This window comes from Bos indicus x Bos taurus, chromosome 17, assembly GCF_003369695.1.
Source record: "Bos indicus x Bos taurus breed Angus x Brahman F1 hybrid chromosome 17, Bos_hybrid_MaternalHap_v2.0, whole genome shotgun sequence".
NCBI classification, from domain to species: domain Eukaryota; kingdom Metazoa; phylum Chordata; class Mammalia; order Artiodactyla; family Bovidae; genus Bos; species Bos indicus x Bos taurus.
Genome location: NC_040092.1, coordinates 24,970,551 through 24,990,073, shown reverse-complemented (window position 1 = coordinate 24,990,073; position 19,523 = coordinate 24,970,551). Strand labels below are relative to the sequence as shown.

The 19,523-nt window shown below is 41.2% G+C and overlaps 1 protein-coding gene across 1 annotated transcript in view; it reads left to right on the top strand.

Moving 5' to 3' along the window:
* The window catches only part of TMEM132D (transmembrane protein 132D), an 895,992-nt gene that overhangs the window by 609,894 nt on the left and 266,575 nt on the right, over positions 1-19,523 (top strand). The window contains exon 4 of the mRNA XM_027567049.1: positions 1,688-1,871. Within this exon, the coding sequence (XP_027422850.1) occupies positions 1,688-1,871 (184 nt within the window). The remainder of the gene's footprint in view (positions 1-1,687; positions 1,872-19,523) is intronic.

Sequence of the window (19,523 nt, the reverse complement as noted above, 5' to 3'; positions counted from 1 at the left end):
TCTTATCTTAAAGGCCAATTCTTATCCTCTTAAATGTCAAGGTCAGTGATCATTTTTGCAGTTACATGAAATTCCGATCTCTAGAGACAGATCTGATAGGTGGAAGTGGCTTTGGTCACGTAGGGTTAAAAAGCATCTCTCCTTGCTGCCTCCTTGGTGAACCCTCACCTGTACTTCTTCACATCTTCCCTCGGGGTGTGGATGGCACCACATCTGCATCTTTTTTGCCTGTCACTTAGAAAAGCAGACATTTTATAAAAGCTGACTATAAAAAAGAAGAAGAGGTAGCCAGTGAATTAAACTAACCAAAATAGCTGAAAAAAATCATCTGATATTCTGACTTGGATTCATTTTCAGATATGTGTTTACAGAAAACCCAAGACGTCTGAAAACTAATCATTGTCATAATCACTCCTGTTTTCAGGTAACATCTGGCTGTTTCTCCTTGCTCATCCGTGTGGGTCCCATAGCCCCAGTCTTCTGTTCATGGCTCATCTCTGATTCTCTCCACTTCTTTCTCATTCCCACCAGAAATAAAAAGCCGTATCACCCTCAAACACCTTTAAAATTCTGTGCATCCAACTTGAAGGGACTGTGGCTTTGGAAAATCTAATATAGGCAGCAAAAAGATTTCTGGGAGTGGGAGAAAGAATCCTGTCCTCCTAGATGGAGCTCAGGGAAGAAATATTTAGGAAATTCAATCAGCACTTCATGTAGTCATCCACAAACACCTGTTCTGGGGACTCTGAGCAGCTCACAAGAAACAAGGGTTGGGAAGCTTGAGCAATGGTGTCTAAGGCCAGGCCAAGGCTGTGAATCTTCTTGAAGATATTGGATATTGGATATTGGATATCCAAATCTTTTGGATATTGAATATCTTTTTTTTTCCTTTCTTTTTTCATTGGTATATAGTTGATTTACAATGTTGTATTAGTTTCAGGTGTACAACAAAGTGATTAAGTTATACATATATATGTGTGTGTCTGTTCTTTTCAGATTATTTTCCATTATAGATTATTACATGATATTGAATATAGTTCCCTGTGCTATACAGTAAATCCACATTGCTTATCTATCATATATATAGTAGTGTGTACCTGTTAATCTCAAACTCCTAATTTATCTCTCCTCCCTCCCCTACCCCTTCCCCTTTGGTAACTGTAAGTTTGTTTTTTATGTCTGTGAGTCTATTTCTGTTTTGTAAAAAAGTTCATTTTTTTTTTAATTTAATTTTATTTTTAAACTTTACATAATTGTATTAGTTTTGCCAAATATCAAAATGAATCCGCCACAGGTATACATGTGTTCCCCATCCTGAACCCTCTTTTTTAGATTTCACATATAAATGATATCATATGATATTTGTCTTTGACATATTTCACTTAGTATAATAATCTCTAGGTCCATCCACATTGCGGCAAATAGCATTTATTTCATTTTTTATGACTGAGTAATTTTCTATTATATATAAATATATGTATAATATGTATGTATATATCATATAGATTATATATGTGCATATATCACATCTTCTTTGTCCATTCATCTGTCGATGGTCATCGAAGATTGCTTTTCCGACAGACTCTTTGAACGATGGTATAAGTGCGCGTGGAAATTGTCTGTTGCCTGCCAGGCACGCCCACCCAGGCCTCAGTGTTGTTCTCTCCTTCTCTCTCCTTCTGTCCAGTGCTAACGGTGCCTCCTATGAAGTCATGCAGATCGACGTAGAAATCGAAGAACCCAGTGACCCGCCGGCCACACAGCTTGTCACATGGCAGGTTGAATATCCAGGAGACATCACGTCTGACTTGGGTGTCTCCAAGATCTACGTGAGTCAGAAAGACTTGATCGGAGTCATCCCACTGGCCATGGTAAGACAGTCCCTGCCCTGGGCTGTTAATACAGACCTCAGGGAAAGGCACAGCATCACACACATGACCTAAACGCACTGGGAAAATGTCAGTGAGCCCAGAACCAGGGTCAGGGAGAACTGACAAAGGTACTGCAAATTGCTGATTCTAAATACATACTTACATATATCTTTAAAATATTATTTAGAAAATAATCAAAATCCACGCATTAGATTTGGGTCTTCCACTATAAGAAAAGTATTGATGATTTTATCAAGGTGTTTGTGTGATACACTGGAGACTAGTCAAGGATCTTAAACATGTATACCTGCAGAGACCAAACAGATCTAGCATCTGAGTGGAAGGTGACAAGTGATTTGACAAATACCTACCCAATGAAAAGGCCTAGCCAAGAGGAAAGCCATGCAGGAAATTCAAGGAAAGCCATGCAGGAAAGCCAAGGAAAAGTCTGAATTCTTAAGACCTACTAACTTTTCAACAGAAAACATCCATATAGTTTTAGTGTGAACCGTCAACTCCTTGTTAGAACTAATTTTATTTTAAATCAAGCTTGTCTAGGAAAGGGTTAGCTATAATCCATTCACAGGCCATCTATTAGTAACTTGTAAAAGATTTAGGTCTCTAAGTCACTCCATGTGTTTCCTAGGATTTGTGGAATAGAGATGGGTTTTCATCCTTAGAAGGATCCACCCCCTGGTTGCTATGCAATGGACCACACTGCCTGTGGGACGACTAACCACCCAGGTTGACCTCAACAAACACACCGATGCCTTATCTAGCCTCACCTTTTCCCAGGGTCTCTCTACAAAGGAATCATACGTTTTCCTGATGTGAGTTTTCACAGTGCAAATGCTTGGGATTGAGAGTCTGCTGAGAGTACTTTGAACTTCCTCATGTTACAAAAGTACTTTTACTGTTGAAAGTGAAGGATTGACAGCCTCATGTCTCCCCCTCACCATCTATTAGGAATTATTGACAAGAGTTATTATGGGGCCATGAAAGGATGTCAGGAATCAATCTTTCAATACAAGGTAACATGGACAGTTGCCTAGTGACACTAAGTTGGTTATTATACTGTTCATTAGGCGATGTAAAGGTGTTGGGATCCTTCAGTTGATAAGGGCTCTTATTAACTATTTCTTTTATTATATTTTAAAGGCGCCAGATCTCCCCTGGTACATTATTTCATATGTGACAGCAGCGCTCCTTCGTTTAGGCTGTTAGTGGTTCTGTTACTGGCAATGGCAAGACCGTTTGTCTTGAATAAGTAATTATTTGAATTTGTTCCCCTTTTCAGCACCTTTAGTCTGATGAGCTGTTAGCCATACACTACACGGCTTCTGTTGCTTGGCTCAGCATCAGACAGTCTGCTTGGTTTCCTGAGTTCAGCATTTCTTCTGCCTAGACTGTCAGCCTGTTTCAGACCCCACTCTTCTTCATAACCTACATGAATCCCTGCTCACATGAATCCACTTTCTGTCCTCTCCTGGTCTCTGAAACAGTTCTCACCTTGCATCACCCTTTCTGGCTACGATACATATAATTGTAGAAGTGTGTGTAATGGCAGTGCTAGAAGAATCTCAGTTTTTATCAGTTAGGAATTGCGTTTGGCTGAAAACACGCCCTAACCTTAACCCCAAGCCTAGCCCTACCCACTCACTCCACTTTGCCCTGGCCAGTAGTCACTTTAATACAAGTGTGTTTTTCCTTCATGTAAAAGAACTCTTAAGGTTTGTAGTGCAGGGCTGGTACATTGCCCCATGCTATCTGAGACTCAGTCTTCATCTTTATTTCTGCTTCAGCACTCGAAGGCATACATTCTATCCTTATGGTTACCCTGTGGTCCAAAATGGCTCCTGGGATCCAGCCAGCATATCCATATTCTGCCAGCCAGAAAAAGGAAGAGATATAGAATTGGATCCATTCCTTTTCCCTTTCAAGAAGTCCTCATAAGAAGCCAATGTAATATTTCTGTGTGTATCCAATGAACAAGAACTTGGTTATATGGATACTTAGTTGGAAGTCTACTTTTTAGCATGGCACATTTGCTCAGGTTCTGTTACAAGGAAACAACAAGAGATTAAATATTGCAAAGCAATGAGCAGTATTTGAAACAATCCTTCTCCATTTCCAGATGAGGAAACTGAGGCTCAGAGAGGTTCCTCATCCTGGCACCTGCTTTCCATTCTGTGTTCATCTTTATGAGCCTCCTGGGAAGCAAAATAAAATATACGTATATCTTAGTCTCCCTTAGCAGCTATTGTTGTTGTTTGGTTGCTCAGTCATGTCCAACTCTTTGCAACCCCATGGACTATAGCCCACCAGGCTCCTCTGTCCCTGGGATTCTCCAGGCAAGAATACTGGAGTGAGTTGCCATTATTAGCTATGCAACCATGCTTCATTTCACTCTGGCTCAGTTTCCTCATCTACAAGGGGTGAAAGAGATAATACTCGTAAGGTTGATGTAAGAGACGGTGATAATTCAAGAGGGCCTGGAAGAGTGCCCAGTGAAGTCAAGCATACAATAAATGTTTGCTCTTATTACAATCATTTAGTTACTAAATGCAAAAGATAAATAATTCTCTAGCAATTATGTTGTAAAGTCTTCAGGAAAGGGAATGTTCCTAGTCCCCATGTTTCCCAAGATAAGAAGAGTGCTAATCCAGTAGTCTTGCCTGGAAAATCCCATGGACGGAGGAGCCTGGTGGGCTGCAGTCCATGGGGTCGCTAGAGTCGAACACGACTGAACGACTTCACTTTCACTTTTCACTTTCATGCTTTGGAGAAGGAAATGGCAACCCACTCCAGTGTTCTTGCCTGGAGAATCCCAGGGACAGGGGAGCCTGGTGGGCTGCCGTCTATGGGGTTGCACAGAGTCGGACATGACTGAAGCGACAGCAGCAGCAGCAGCAGGCGGTATGTATATGCTCACTGATTCTTTTTTTTTTTTTTTAACAATTTTAAACAGTTACACTCCATTTACAGTTATTACAAAGTATCAGCTATATTCCCCATGTTGTAACAGTAAGTCTTTGAGCCTACCTTACAGCCAATACTTCATATCTCCCTCTCTCTTACCCCTATATCGCCTGTTCACCACCTCTCCCAACTGGTACCCTAGTTTGTTCTCTAGATCTGTGAGTCTGCTTCTTTTTTGTTATATTCACTAGTCTGTTGTATTGTTTTAGATTCCACATATAAGTGATATCATACAATATACGTCTTTCTCTGTTTGACTTATTTCACTTATAGCATAATGCCTTCCAAGTTCTTCCGTGTTGCTGCAAATGGCAAAATTGTGTTCCTTTTTGTGGCTGAGGCATACTCTTTTGTTTATATACACCACATCTTCTTTATCTACTCATCTGTGGTTGGACACTTAGGTTGTTTCCATGCCTTGGCTATTGTGAATAATGCTGCTCTGAATATTGGAGGATGCTCTCTAATTCTTGAATGGAAGTGAATGAATTGCATTAAAATTGCATTAAAACATATGTGGTCTGAGGAGTTTTTTGCTAGTACCTTCTGAGCATCTTCCTCTGGAACTTAAAGTCTTCATGGTCCTGACTCCCCAGTCTTTTTGTATTTGGAGCGTTTTGAGTCCCTTTTCCAGAGAAAGTTGCATCATTTCACCTTTGACTTGATGGGAAAAAATTTTACTTGTTTTTAGAGGAGTGGTCATTAAATAGACCTTTTGCTGTATATTTTCATTTTTACTTTATTTTTGTTCATATATGTTTGTTGAGAGGTATTTGAAATCGGATATCATTCTGTCGTCTACTCATTTGTGCTGCATATTCTTTTTTATTGAAGTTTGTTTGATTGACAATGTTGTGCCAATCTCTGCTGCACAGCAAAGTGACTCAGTTATGTATATACAGACATTCTTTTTATATTCTTTTCCATTATAGTTTGTGGCAGGATATTGAATATAGTTCCCTGTGCTGTACATGAGAACCTTATTGTTTATCCATTCCAAAGGCAGAACTTTGCCTCTTCCAATCCCAAAGTCCCAGTCCACCCCTCTCCCTCCCCACATCCCCCTTAGCAACCACAGGTCTCTTCTGTATGTCTGTGAGTCTGTTTCTGTTTTGTGGATAGGTTCATTTGTGCCAGATCCAACAGTCTCACTCCTGGAAATATAACCAGAAAAAACTATAATTCAAAAAAATACACCCCCCACTATGTTCACAGCAACAGTATTCACAACAGCCAAGGCATGGAAACGGCCTAAATGTCCATCCACAGATTAGCGCATAAAGAAGAAGTGATACATACATACAATGGAGTGCTACTCGGCCATAAAAAAGAGTGAAATGATGCCATTTGCAGCAACATGGATGCACACAGTGATTATCATACTAAGTCAAGTAAGCCAGAAAAGAAAAGACAAAGACCATATAATATCACTCACATGTGTTACCTTTTTTTGAAATGTTAGAGACAGAAGGAAGGCCAGCTCACCTGGACTATAATGAGTCCATGAGGAGAGAATACTTTGAGTTGAGCTCAAGGTCACATGGAGGCTTGTAAGCTAGAGAACAGAGGTGGATATTTCAGTGTGATAGGGAGTCACTGAAAGGCTTTCAGCACAGCAGCCGCTGTGCTGATGAATGTTTTTAGAAAGCACTCTGGCTGTATGTAGAGAATGGATTTGGGAGAGCAAGGGAACATCAGAAAGGACTACTTTGGCTGCTGTAAAATAACCGTGACTTAAGAACCGTGGCGTTTACTTGTCCCCACCTCTCCCATCTGAATGTGAGCAGCATTACCAGGTGGCCCCAAGGGGTAGAACATAGCATCCTTCTATCCTCTTGCCAAGTGACTCTAAAAACACTGACCTTATCCACACAGCCCCAGATTAATAACAGACGTGTCCATGTGGCAGCCAATAGGACTAGGACAAGCGTGCAAGGGGAGGGTGTGCCCCTCTCCACGAAGGACATGACCCTTCTCTGAATCCACCACCTCTGCTCCCATCCCATCAGCCCATGAACTCAGCTGAACGATCACGTCCAGAGCAAGGGAGGCTGGGAGAGTGAGTTTTATCACAGGAGCCCCTGTGTCCAGCTATAGATATATTTGGTGAAAATGTATATGGGGAATGTATGTATATAGATGTATGATGGGGAGACACTGAGGTTATTCTGGACTGCAGTGGACTGCAGTGATCTCCGTGGAGAGATGCAGAGGTAGACCATTTTAGGATACATCTTAGCAGGCAAATGATAGGACTTTTCAATACATCGGTTATAGGTGTGAAGGAAGGATGTGGGGGGAAAGATGAGTCTGATTTTAGACCCAGCCCCAAAGCTCCCTATATATGATTGTTGTTGTTCAGTCACTAAGTCATGTCAGACTCTTTGCAATCCCCTGGCATGCAATCCTGTGGCATGCCAGGCTCCTCTGTCCTCCACTATCTCCAGGAATTTGCTCCAGTTCATGTCCATTGAGTCAGTGATGCCGTCTAACCATCTCATCCCCTGCTGTCCCCTTCTGCTTCTGCCTTCAATCTTTCCCAGCATCAGGGTCTTTTCCAGTGAGTCAGGTCTTTGCATCTGGTGGCCAAAGTATTGGAGCTTCAGCATCAGTCCTCCCAATGAATATTCAGGGTTTGATTTCCTTTATGATTGACTGGTTTGATCTCCCTGCTGTCCAAGGGACTCTCAAGAGTCTTCTCCAGCACCACAGTATGAAAGCATCAGTTCTTCGGCACTCAGCCTTCATGTCCAGCTCTCACATCCGCACATGACTACTAGAAAAACCATAGCTTTGACTATATGGACCCTTGACTATATGGACCTTTGACTATATGGACTATATGAAATCTCTGCTTTTTTAGTACACTATCTAGGTTTGTCATCACTTTACTTCCAAGGAACAAGTGTCTTTTAATTTCATGGCTGCAATCACCATCTGCAGTAATTATATGATAGCACCACAAAAACTTAAAATGTTTTTTTAAAAAGATCTTCTATTATAAAATTTCCTGTGGTCTACATTTTTACCCTCAATTCTTTGCCCACATTTCTGATAAACTTTTAGAAATACATTTGAATCAAAGGATGGGAATCAAAAACTTTGCAGTACTATATAATATTTTTTATAAGAGCCACCAAACTGCCCTCCTCTAGGAGACCCACAGACAGCATCTCTTATGTCCCTAGCATTAGCAGACAGGTTCTGTACCACTAGCGCCACCTGGAAACCCCAGTCCCTTTTAACTGTTCAGTTTATTAGTGTTTAATATTTTCACTGTTGTGCCACAGATCATCAGAATATTTTCATCTGGCAACTCGCTGAACACTAGCCCCGCCCCGCCCTCCTCCCAGCCGTTAGAAACGCCTTCTACTTTCTGTTTTCATGCCTTTTGATCGTAGTGCTGTAAATATTCCTCCCAGTTTACCATTTATCTTCTGGTGTCATTTACTGTATATATTATAGCATGCAGAAGTTTGTGGGTATTTGTTTAATTTTTATGTAGTCAAATCTACTGATCTTTTCCATAGTGGAAATCTTTTCCTCTCTCCCTAATTGTAACCAAGAGGAAAAATCATGCCTGTCTTTTGTGTTCTTGTAGAACCTCCAAATATTAAAATGTCCCCCCACAGCATATTTGAATAGTTAGGACTATAATCTTCAGAAAACAATGCTAAAAGGAAATGCAGTTGTGACTCCCTGTACACATGGGGTGAGCACACGGCCCCTCTGTTCTTTCTGAGATGTGTAACTTCATCTCCAGGAAAGCTTTGAGATGACACGCAGTTAACCCCTTCCATTCAAAGTTCATTTTTCGAAAGATGCTTGTTTCTTTCTCAATATTTTGCATATTTTTCCTGATGTCTATGGCCTTAAAACCTGTATATTTCTTTTTCCTAAATCCATTCGTGTATCTCTCTGTTATTACAGTATTTATTTTTTCTGTTCAGTAAATGATCCCTTACTATCTCGTGAGTAAATCTATTTTTTTTTTTTTTGGTCCTTTGGGAGAAAATTCTGAAGAAAAGGTCATTAAATGAGCATTGCCATTAATCTAATTAGTGTTTGTCTGTAACTGCATGTCATTGTCGGGTTCTGGGGAGCATGTTTGCATTTCTTCCATTTCTTGCATTTCTTGTCAGAAAATATTCTTCCGGGGTGGGGAGTGGGCACCCAGTTTCTCAAGGTTCTTTATCATTCTGTCCTATCTGCCTCATGTGTTTTGGCTAAAACAAGTGTTTTGAACTTCTGTGGGGATTCAAAGATGATGAGACTGATATTCATCAATTTGAATGCCGTATCAGTTAGTTGAATATCCTTTCAAACCTATTAACATGTGTTCTTTATTTTAATATAAAACAAACAGTGTTTTCATTCATGCTGGGCGGTAGCTATTTGGGTACCATAACTGTGATGGCTGTTCTGAATGTAGGATGGATGTGGGTGACTCAGCTCTCCTCTGGATTGTAAGGGCACACCCTCCTCTTAATGCTGAGCTTCTGATGTTTCTGATTTTGCTGTGTCTCAGCCTTGACCACTGAATTTTATTTTTTAATATTTATTTATTTATTTGACTTTATTTATCTTCGATCTCCACTGAGGCATGTGAAATCTTTAGTTGCGGCTTGCAAACACTTAGTTGCCGCATGTGGGATCCAGTTTGCTGACCAGGGATTGAACCCATGCCCCCTGCATTGGGAGCATGGAGTATTAGCCACTGGACCACCAGGGAAGTCCCTGAATTTTAGTTATTAGAATTGAGTTGGAACTTTAGATAAAAATTAATCACAAGATACAGTCTGGACAGGCAGTTATCCTTGAAAATAATCAAAAGTGCCTTGGTGATGGTGACGTTCCATGGCATTTACATAAGATGACATAAGAGTACAGATGTGTCTGCCAGACCCAGCCCTGAAGATGCTTGGGGAAGGCCAACAGAGTTTTTAAGCAAAAACAGTCAGATGTGCCATGTGCTCTTTATGAAGTGCAATTTGATATATTCCAAACCTTTCTTCAAACATGACACTCATGGGAGAACAGATATCACTCAGAATTCTTTGTATAAGCCCATTTCCCCTGCCCACCTCCTCCAGGGAGTCCTCCTGGATCTTCACAGCTCGATGTGATTCTTATTGGACCTTCTTCTGTGACTACCACACGATTTGTGGGGGTAACAATCAAGTTGGGGAATTCAAACACTCTTCAGTTCTTTTTGCAGGTTGAGATCACACCACTGGGAGCAAGAGCTGTACCCAAGATGCTTGGAAAGACATAAACTCCGAATGTCCTTTTATATACCTTCAAAGTCCTTCCTTATGTCATCTTATTGTTTGAACTCCACCTAAATCCTTCTGATCTCCAGGTCCCTCTTCCAAAATAGAAGGAGCGAGACTCCAGGGAGCCACTCCTGACTTACCATTTATGTCCAAACCAAATGCCTTCTTCTCTTGAGTTTGCCTTAGTTAAGGGCCTCATAAGCCAGACAAGAGCAGGTAGCAGCCATTTAAAAAATTGTGTTATTTATATATTGGTTGTGCTGGATTTCAGTTGCAGCATGTAGGATCTTTAGTTGCGACACACACACTCTTATTTGGAGCATGTGGGATCTACCTCCTTGACCAGGGATCAAATCTGGGCCCCCTGCATTGGGAGCCACTGGACCCAGGGAAGTCCCAGGGAACCATGAAGTTTAGATGTAGCCAGATCCTTCTCTTCTTTGACTGAGGCCTGAGTTCTTTCTTCTACAATTTTGGGGATTTCAAGAAAGTAATCATCAAATAACCTCTTCCCTCCTGATCTCACTTGCATCTTCTTAAATCTTACCAATCAAGGCATGTCCTCCTAAATCCAGGACTCAGCAGAAATGCCATTTCTGTAAACCTTAGAGACAAAACTCACCCCCACGTTCATTACCATATAATTTGCTATTGTAAAGCTCCTGATGAAATAAATGCATTTTAAGTAAGCTTTCCTGAATTGAATACATTTGTCTCCTTAAAGCAAATGAACTGCCCTTTCATCTCCCATACCTTCCCCTGGTTTTAGGATCTTCAGGAGTTAATCTTCTTGCACACCACCTTGCCTGGATGATCTCCTGCAAACACTGTGGTTATTATTAATCCATGTCCCCTTCACATTTGTATTCCTGGCTGAAGGCATGGTACCACCCATAGTAGAAGCCTGGAGAACAGTTTTACCACTCACTAGAGCCATATGGGTCTTGTAGGGTCACACCAGCTGCTTCATCCCCCATCAACTGTGAACTTAGCACAGGTCACGTGCCCTGACCGTCACCTTTTGAGATCTGAACTTGAGATAAGGGTCCCAAATTATAGAAGAAAAACTCTCTCTCCTGGCTCCAGTAATGAAGTTTCTTTTTATTTTTGTCATCAAAGCAGATTCCTTGGCTCTTTTTTTATTTGACTTTTCATGATATCCTTTTCCTGTGTCAGCCTGCTAATTAATATGCCAGATACCCTCTGTTGTTTTCCTCAGACTTTTTGAAAATTCAATCACATTGGATAGCATAGCACTGCTTTCATTTTTATACTTTCTCAACCAAGTGCAAATTAAGATGCTGCAACAGGCCTTGAGAAAAATCTCTGCTCCAAGATGTACTCTTTCCTTTGTGTGTCTGTTGAGTCACTAACTCCCCAAAACACCGTCAGTCATGATGATTCTAGGTCCGTACTGTTTATTATGTACCAGATATGCCTCTAGGTTCCTCCTTGCAGGGATTAACTCATTCAGTTCTAAGAGACCTACTGATGTTGGTACTGCTCTTTTTCACATTTTATTTACTTTTATTTTATTGTTTATTTTTGGCCCTGCTGGGTCTTCATTGCTGCCCTATAGTTGTGGTGTGCAGGCTTCTCATTGCACTGGCTCCTCTTGTTGCAGATTATAGGCTCTAGGCACACGGGCTCATTAATTGTGGTGCATGGGCTTAGTCTAAGACCCACAGGTTTGGGATCTTCCCGGACCAAGGATTGAACCCATGTCCACGCCTGCAATGGCAGGCAGATTCTTAACCACTGGATCACCAGGGATGTCCCTGGACTACTCTTATGCCCATTTCACAGATGGATGAGAGCACGCAGTGTTTGAAGAATGGCGCCAAGCGATTCAGGTGAGACACTGAGCTGGAATTAGATTCTAGATAGATGGGCTGCGGAGTCTGTGCTCGAAACCTGTGTGCTGCACCTCCCTAAAAACAGAGTTAAGGCTGTTGATCAGTTCAATATGTGGAAAGATCTTTGGAAAATGCAAATGCAAGAATGTGCACTCATAAAAATATGAAATTGAGAAGTCTTAACTGAAATAGGAAAAGTCATCTGAAAATGAATTATTTATTACACACAAAGCCACTGCCTTTTCTTTTCAGCCCACTGTGCTACCTTTGATGCTCGCTAATGAGCTGTCCTCTCCAGAGGTGATTTATAATGAGACAGTGGCGGCTGCACCTCGGTGCTTTTAAAGGTACATGATGCAAAACAAATAGGGAGACTTACTGCTATTGTTGTTTAGTCGTGTGGTTATTACAGCCCCAGAGACTGTACAACTGGTTGTTCTCAGTGAACAAATGCTCATGATGTAACTCATTTTGCAGGTACCCCAGAAAGGCAGTCCATTGAAGAAGCATTTACTGAGTTTCCCTCTATGTACCAGGCACTGGCCTTTGTGAGAAGGGGATAACAGCATGCATCGCACTCATGGGAGGTGGCTGGTAAAAAATGTACCATATGATCCAGCAGTCCTGGGCATCCATCCAGACAAAACTGTAATTTGAAAAGATACATGCACCTTAATGTTCATAGCAGCACTCTTCACAATAGCCAACACATGGGAGCAACCTAAATGTCCATAAAGAGATGAATGGATAAAGGAAGTGTGGTGTGTATTGTATTAATAAATGGACTACTACTCAGCCATAAAAAAGAATGAAATAATGCTCTTGCAACAACATGGATCGACCTAGACGTCATATTAAGTGAAATAAGTCAGGCAGAAAAGGACAAATATCATGATATCTCTTAATGTGTGGATTCTAAAAAGAAATGATCCAGATGAACATATTTATAAAACTGAAATAGACTCAGAGACATAGAATACACACTTATGGCTACCAAAGGAGAAGGGGGGATAAACTAGGAAGTTGGGATTAACATACACACAGTGCTATATATCAAACAGATGAACAACAAGGACCTTCTGTATAGCACAGGGAACTATATTCAATATCTTACAATTGCATATAATGGAAAAGAATATATATCAGATCAGATCAGTTGCTCAGTAGTGTCCAGCTCTTTGTGATCCCATGAATCACAGCACGCCAGGCCTCTCTGTCCATCACCAACTCCCAGAGTTCACTCAGACTCACGTCCATCGAGTCAGTGATGCCATCCAGCCATCTCATCCTCTGGCGTCCCCTTCTCCTCCTGCCCCCAATCCCTCCCAGCATCAGAGTCTCTTCCAATGAGTCAACTCTTCGCATGAGGTGGCCAAAGTACTGGAGTTTCAGCTTTAGCATCATTCCTTCCAAAGAAATCCCAGGGCTGATCTCCTTCAGAATAGACTGGTTGGATCTCCTTGCAGTCCAAGGGACTCTCAAGAGTCTTCTCCAACACCACAGTTCAAAAGCATCAATTCTTCGGCGCTCAGCCTTCTTCACAGTCCAACTCTCACATCCATACATGACCACAGGAAAAACCATAGCCTTGACTAGACAAACTTTTGTTGGCAAAGTAATGTCTCTGCTTTTGAATATGCTATCTAGGTTGGTCATAACTTTCCTTCTAAGGAGTAAGCGTCTTTTAATTTCATGGCTGCAGTCACCATCTGCAGTGATTTTGGAGCCCAGAAAAATAAAGTCTGACACTATTTCCACTGTTTCCCCATCTATTTCCCATGAAGTGATGGGACAGGATGCCATGATCTTCGTTTTCTGAATGTTGAGTTTTAAGCCAACTTTTTCACTCTCTACTTTCACTTTCATCAAGAGGCTTTTTAGTTCCTCTTCACTTTCTGCCATGAGGGTGGTGTCATCTGCATATCTGAGGTTATTGATATTTCTCCCGGCAATCTTGATTCCAGCTTGTGTTTCTTCCAGTCCAGCGTTTCTCATGATGTACGCTGCATATAGGTTAAATAAACAGGATGACAATATACAGCCTTGACGTACTCCTTTTCCTATTTGGAACAAGTCTCTTGTTCCATGTCCAGTTCTAACTGTTGCTTCCTGACCTGCATACAGATTTCTCAAGAGGAAGATCAGGTGGTCTGGTATTCCCATCTCTTTCAGAATTTTCCACAGTTTATTGTGATACACACAGTCAAAGGCTTTGACATAGCCATAAAGGAGAAATAGATGTTTTTCTGGAACTCTCTTGCTGTTTCCATGATTCAGCGGATGTTGGCAATTTGATCTCTGGTTCCTCTTCCTTTTCTAAAACCAGCTTGAACATCAGGAAGTTCACGGTTCACGTATTGCTGAAGCCTGGCTTGGAGAATTTTGAGTATTACTTGACTAGCATGTGAGATGAGTGCAATTGTGTGGTAGTTTGAGCATTGTTTGGCATTGCCTTTCTTTGGGATTGGAATGAAAACTGACCTTTTCCAGTCCTGTGGCCACTGCTGAGTTTTCCAAATGTGCTGGCATATTGAGTGCAGCACTTTCACAGCATCATCTTTCAGGATTTGGAATAGCTCAACTGGAATTCCATCACTTCCACTAGCTTTGTTCGTAGTGATGCTTCCTAAGGCCCACTTGACTTCACATTCCAGGATATCTGGCTCTAGGTCAGTGGTATTTTCTTTATATTTATATATAAATATCTGAATTACTGAATTACTTTGCTGTATACCTGAAAGTAAGACAACTTTGTAAACCAAGCATGCATGCTAAGTTGCTTCAGTCATGTCTGACTCTTTGAGATCCTTTGGACTGTAGCACACTAGGCTCCTCTGTCCATGAGATTCTCCAGGCAAGAATACTGGAATGGGTTGCCATGCCCTCCTCCAGGGGATCTTCCCAACGCAGGGGTCAAACTCATGCCTCTTATGTCTCTTGCACTGGTAGGAGGGTTCTTTACCACTCGTACCACCTGGGAAGCCCAAACCAAGCATAGTTCAATTTAAAACATAAGTAAAAAATAATTGACCAAGGTGAATTCAGAACTGATCTATGTTTAGGAGAAAATAGAACAGAAGGTTGGGAAGGGGAAAGACTGGCTGGGCAAGCTCTTTGAGATGGGGGTCATCTCTGCAGGGGTGATATTTGAGCTGCCAAAAAGGACCCAAATGGAGAGATCTGAGAAGAGCTGGCTTTCCAGACAGAAGGAGAAGTGAATGCCAAAGCCCAAAGCAAGGCCAGCTTGATGAGCCTTAGAATAGAGAGCATCCAGTGAAGCTGGAGAACAGTGAGATGGGGGGATGAGGTCAGGGCAGGCAGACACTGGAGTAGATACCTTATCAGCCATGATGCATGCAGTAGGATTTCTGATTTCTCTGTGTATAAATCTCATCTGATTCATGATCTGTTTTTAAAATATCACTCTAAACACCAAGGGGAGAACAAATTTGGAAGGGGGGCAACAATGAAAATGGAAATATCACACTGGAGGCTACTTTAATGGTCCAGGTGGAAAAGGATGAGGACTTGGGCTAGGATGATGGCGATATTGAAGGCAAGGAAGGTCTTGGGTTGTCCTTTCTCAGTATAGCCATCAAAAACTGCTTATAGATAAGGAGTGTGTTTGGATGGGGAGATGAAATAGCCTAGATTAGTCACTGTTTTCTTATAGTCCAGTAGGACTCTCTTGTTGCTCAGTCACTCGGTCGTGTCCAACTCTTTGTGACTCATGGACTGTAGCCCGCCAGTTTCCTCTGTTCATGAGATTTTCCAGGCAAGATTACTGAAGGGGGTTGCTATTTCCTCCTCCAGGGGATCTTCCCAACCCAGGGATCAAACCTACTTCTCTTGCATCTCTTGCATTGGCAGGCAGATTCTTTACCACTGTGCCACCTGGGAAGCCCTGAGATGTTCTAAAGTATGAGCCATCTAATATGGTGGCCATTGCCACATGGGATTATTGAGCTCTGGAAAGGTGACTTGTATCATGGAGGAACTGAATATTTCATGTAATTGAATTAATTTAAATACTCATATGAGCTAGTGTCTATCAGATTAGACAGTACAGTGCTAAACTTTTGGTTTGGGAAACTGAGAGGGCCATCATGCTGTTTTTTGAGATGGTGTTCTGTACCTTCTCCACATGGTCTGTGGACCCACACCCCACTCTTCTGCACCCTGAGCTATGCTCTTGGAGTGTTTCTTGTATGGATCGCCTCCAGTGGGCTGTCTTGTCCACTGGTTGGGTCCAGTAAATGGAAGAAGATCATTGGGTGAAAAGAAAGTTTGGCTTTTATTTTCCCTTACTTCCTTCCCCGATGAGCCACCATTTCTCAATGACTGTGTTGTTCTATCAATAGCACCAGCTCCTGTTAGTCAAAAGTGTGGTTAAGGAACTGCATCAATACCAGCTGTGGAGTTTGTGTTGCAAATATAGGCATCAGTGTCCATCTGCACTAATAGTTGTCTTATTCACACTCCTTCAACAATTAGGTGAAATTAACCTGAATGCACCATTATGTCTTTTTGTATAGTTCCTGCCCTCAAATGCATGCATTGAAGTACATATTATTTTATTACAAACAATTCACTTTTATTTCTGCTTTTATAATTCAGTTACAACATTATATTGTATTTTTTAAGCATGTGTGCTGCAAGCTTATATTCATTATGGTTCTTATTTTGGATAATAAAGTCAGCACTACTATATTTGTTATGTAAAAGGAGCAATAGCTCAAAAGGGCCAAAAACAATGGCATTGACAAATGGTTTCTGTGAGGGCACAGATAGTAAATATTTTCAGGTTTGCAGGCCATACAGTCTTTTTGCAACAATTCAGCCGTATTCTTGTAGCTCAGAAGTAGCCATAACACGTAAGCACATGGGCGTGGCTGAGTTCCAGTGGAACTATTTCTGGGGACTGAAATTTGAATTTTATGTAATGTACATGTGTCACCAAAAAAAGTATGCTTCTCTTGATTTTTTTCCAAATGTAAAAACTGTCTTTTTCTCCCAAATATAAAAGCTATTCTTAGCTGCAGGCTGTACAAAAACTATAGCTTGCTGGCCATAATTTGCCCATTGCTGATCTAATGTAGACAGTCTCTTCTTATCTTTGTCTCAGTTTCTTCTTCTGCAAGTTGAGAACATCCCCTCCCTTGGAGTCCAGTTATGCTGTAAGGCTTGACCTTTTTGCCACCTGCAATGCAGGAGACCAGGGTTTGACCCCTGGGTTGGGAAGATCCCCTGGAGAAGAAAATGGCAACTCCAATATTCCTGCCTGGAAAGTCCCATGGACAGAGAAGCCTGAAGGGCTACAGTTGATGGGGTCGCAAGAGTCAGATAGGACTTAGTGACTAAACCACTTTGCATGAAAGCTTCCCTAAAAATAAAAACAAATTTAAATAGTAACATTAGCATGAGCAAAGTGTATTTTCTGCAGTAAACATGGATACATTTCCCACCATATGCCACTCCATAAAGAGTTTCCAAAAGGTTCAGGGTAACCAGAGCAGGAAGTCTGAGCCATGATCACACTCTCAACATCTCAATTTTGACTACTTGGCCTTGTACTTGTTAATTCCCCTCCTGAGCGAAACAAACCTTCCTGACACTTAGAATCAAATGAATGTCTTTCATCTTTGCAGAGTCCTGGGAGACTCCCCACCCAACACTCATGATGTTTATTCTTCTTAAATCTGCCTCAGTATTCCTCACATTCTTTGGTTAACTTCATCGTCTTCCTCTGGTGATTTCCACTGGATGATATCAAAATTTGTTGGCTGTACTGCTTCCATTAACCTTCCAATTAACCTCATTATCCAAGAGTTGAAGGTGGTACAGGAAAAAGAGAGCTGGTAACTAATCTAAGGGCATGCTTGCCGCTAAATCTCAGCGTCAACATTTCCTTGCCTCTTGAATTATTTGTTAAGGGCTGGCTCACTCCAGGACCTCCACAATCTTGGCAGCAATTAAAAGAAGGTGAAAACACCTCTCAGAAAACAGGATTGCATAGATGATCCATGGGCTTTTCAGACATTTATGCCAACAGCCAAGCCACTGTTGTCTATCTGTGAATCTTGATATTTTTCTTACAAAAGAGATGACCTAAACCCCAACTCGGACTTCTGGAAGATATTAAGTGAAAGTGAAGTCGCTCAATCGTGTCCGACTCTTTTGCGACCCCGTGGACTATAGCCCGCCAGGTTCCTCTGTCCATGGGATTATCCAGGCAAGAATACTGGAGTGGGTTGCCATTTCCTTCTCCAGGGGGAAGATATTAGGATCCATGTATTTTTGAGATACTAGCTACCTGCTTATATGTTAGGGTCAGAATTTGGCATTATATACCACATGGTCCAGATTGTGATCCATAAAATCCAACTTCATCAGGAAAGCTTCCTCCACCACTGTATATTAAGAGTCCTTTGGACAGAAAGGATATCAAACCAGTCAGTCCCAAAGGAAATCAATCCTGACTATTCATTGGAAGGACTGATGCTGAAGCTGAAGCCCCAGTACTTTGGCCACCTGATGCAAAGAGCCAACTCACTGGAAAAGACCTGGATGCTGGGAAGGATTGAAGGCAAAAGGAGAAGGGGAGGCAGAGGACGAAGTGATTAGATAGCATCAGTAACTCAGTGGAGGTGAATTTGAGCAAACTCTGGGAGATGCTGAAGGACAGAGGAGCCTGGTGTGCTACAGTCCATGGGTCACAAAGAGTCAAGCAAGACTTAGCAACTAAACAACAGCAACCACCACCACCCTATCTAAAGAGCATACTCTCTCACTCTGACCTCTTTATCTTTATTTTCTTTCTTTCCATGGTATTTCTTGACACCTAATGTATCATAGATTGATTTTGTTCAACCCACAAACACCAAGGAAACAGAGGCATGGCCTGTGGGGCTCATGCTGGATCTGTAGCACTTAGACCAGTGTCTGGCCCACAGTAGAGTCTCTATAAACATGCTTATGATGTAGAATGAATCAGATGAAGCTGAATTAGTATCCCAGGCATGAGAGTTTATAACTGTGTGGACCCTTTGCAAATTAAATTACCTCCCTGCACCTCACTTTTCTTATCTAGAAAGTGGGGATAATGATGGTTTCATCAATAAAGGTACCTTATAGGGTGATGTAAAATTTAATGTGTCAAAATAAAATATTTGGCACAGGATCTGGCACTTAGTGACTGTACAATAAATAATCTCACTACTATTAAGAATCATACTATTAAGAATCATAGTCATAAGAAGGTATGTTTGTGGATATTAGCACAAAATACTGAAGTATTTATTATTTTCTCAATATTATTCTTCTACAAGTTTTCCAAGAAATTATGGGAAAATAAGCTTTGAATGTCCTATAGAGATGAAATGACTCAATTTTAAATGAAATGACTTTAACATTTTAAGCCATAAGTAAATATATATGTATAATTGAATCACTTGCTGTACACCTGAAAATAATACAACATTGTAAATCAACTATACTTGAATTTAAAAAATAAGAAAAAAATAGTAAGTAATAATAACTAA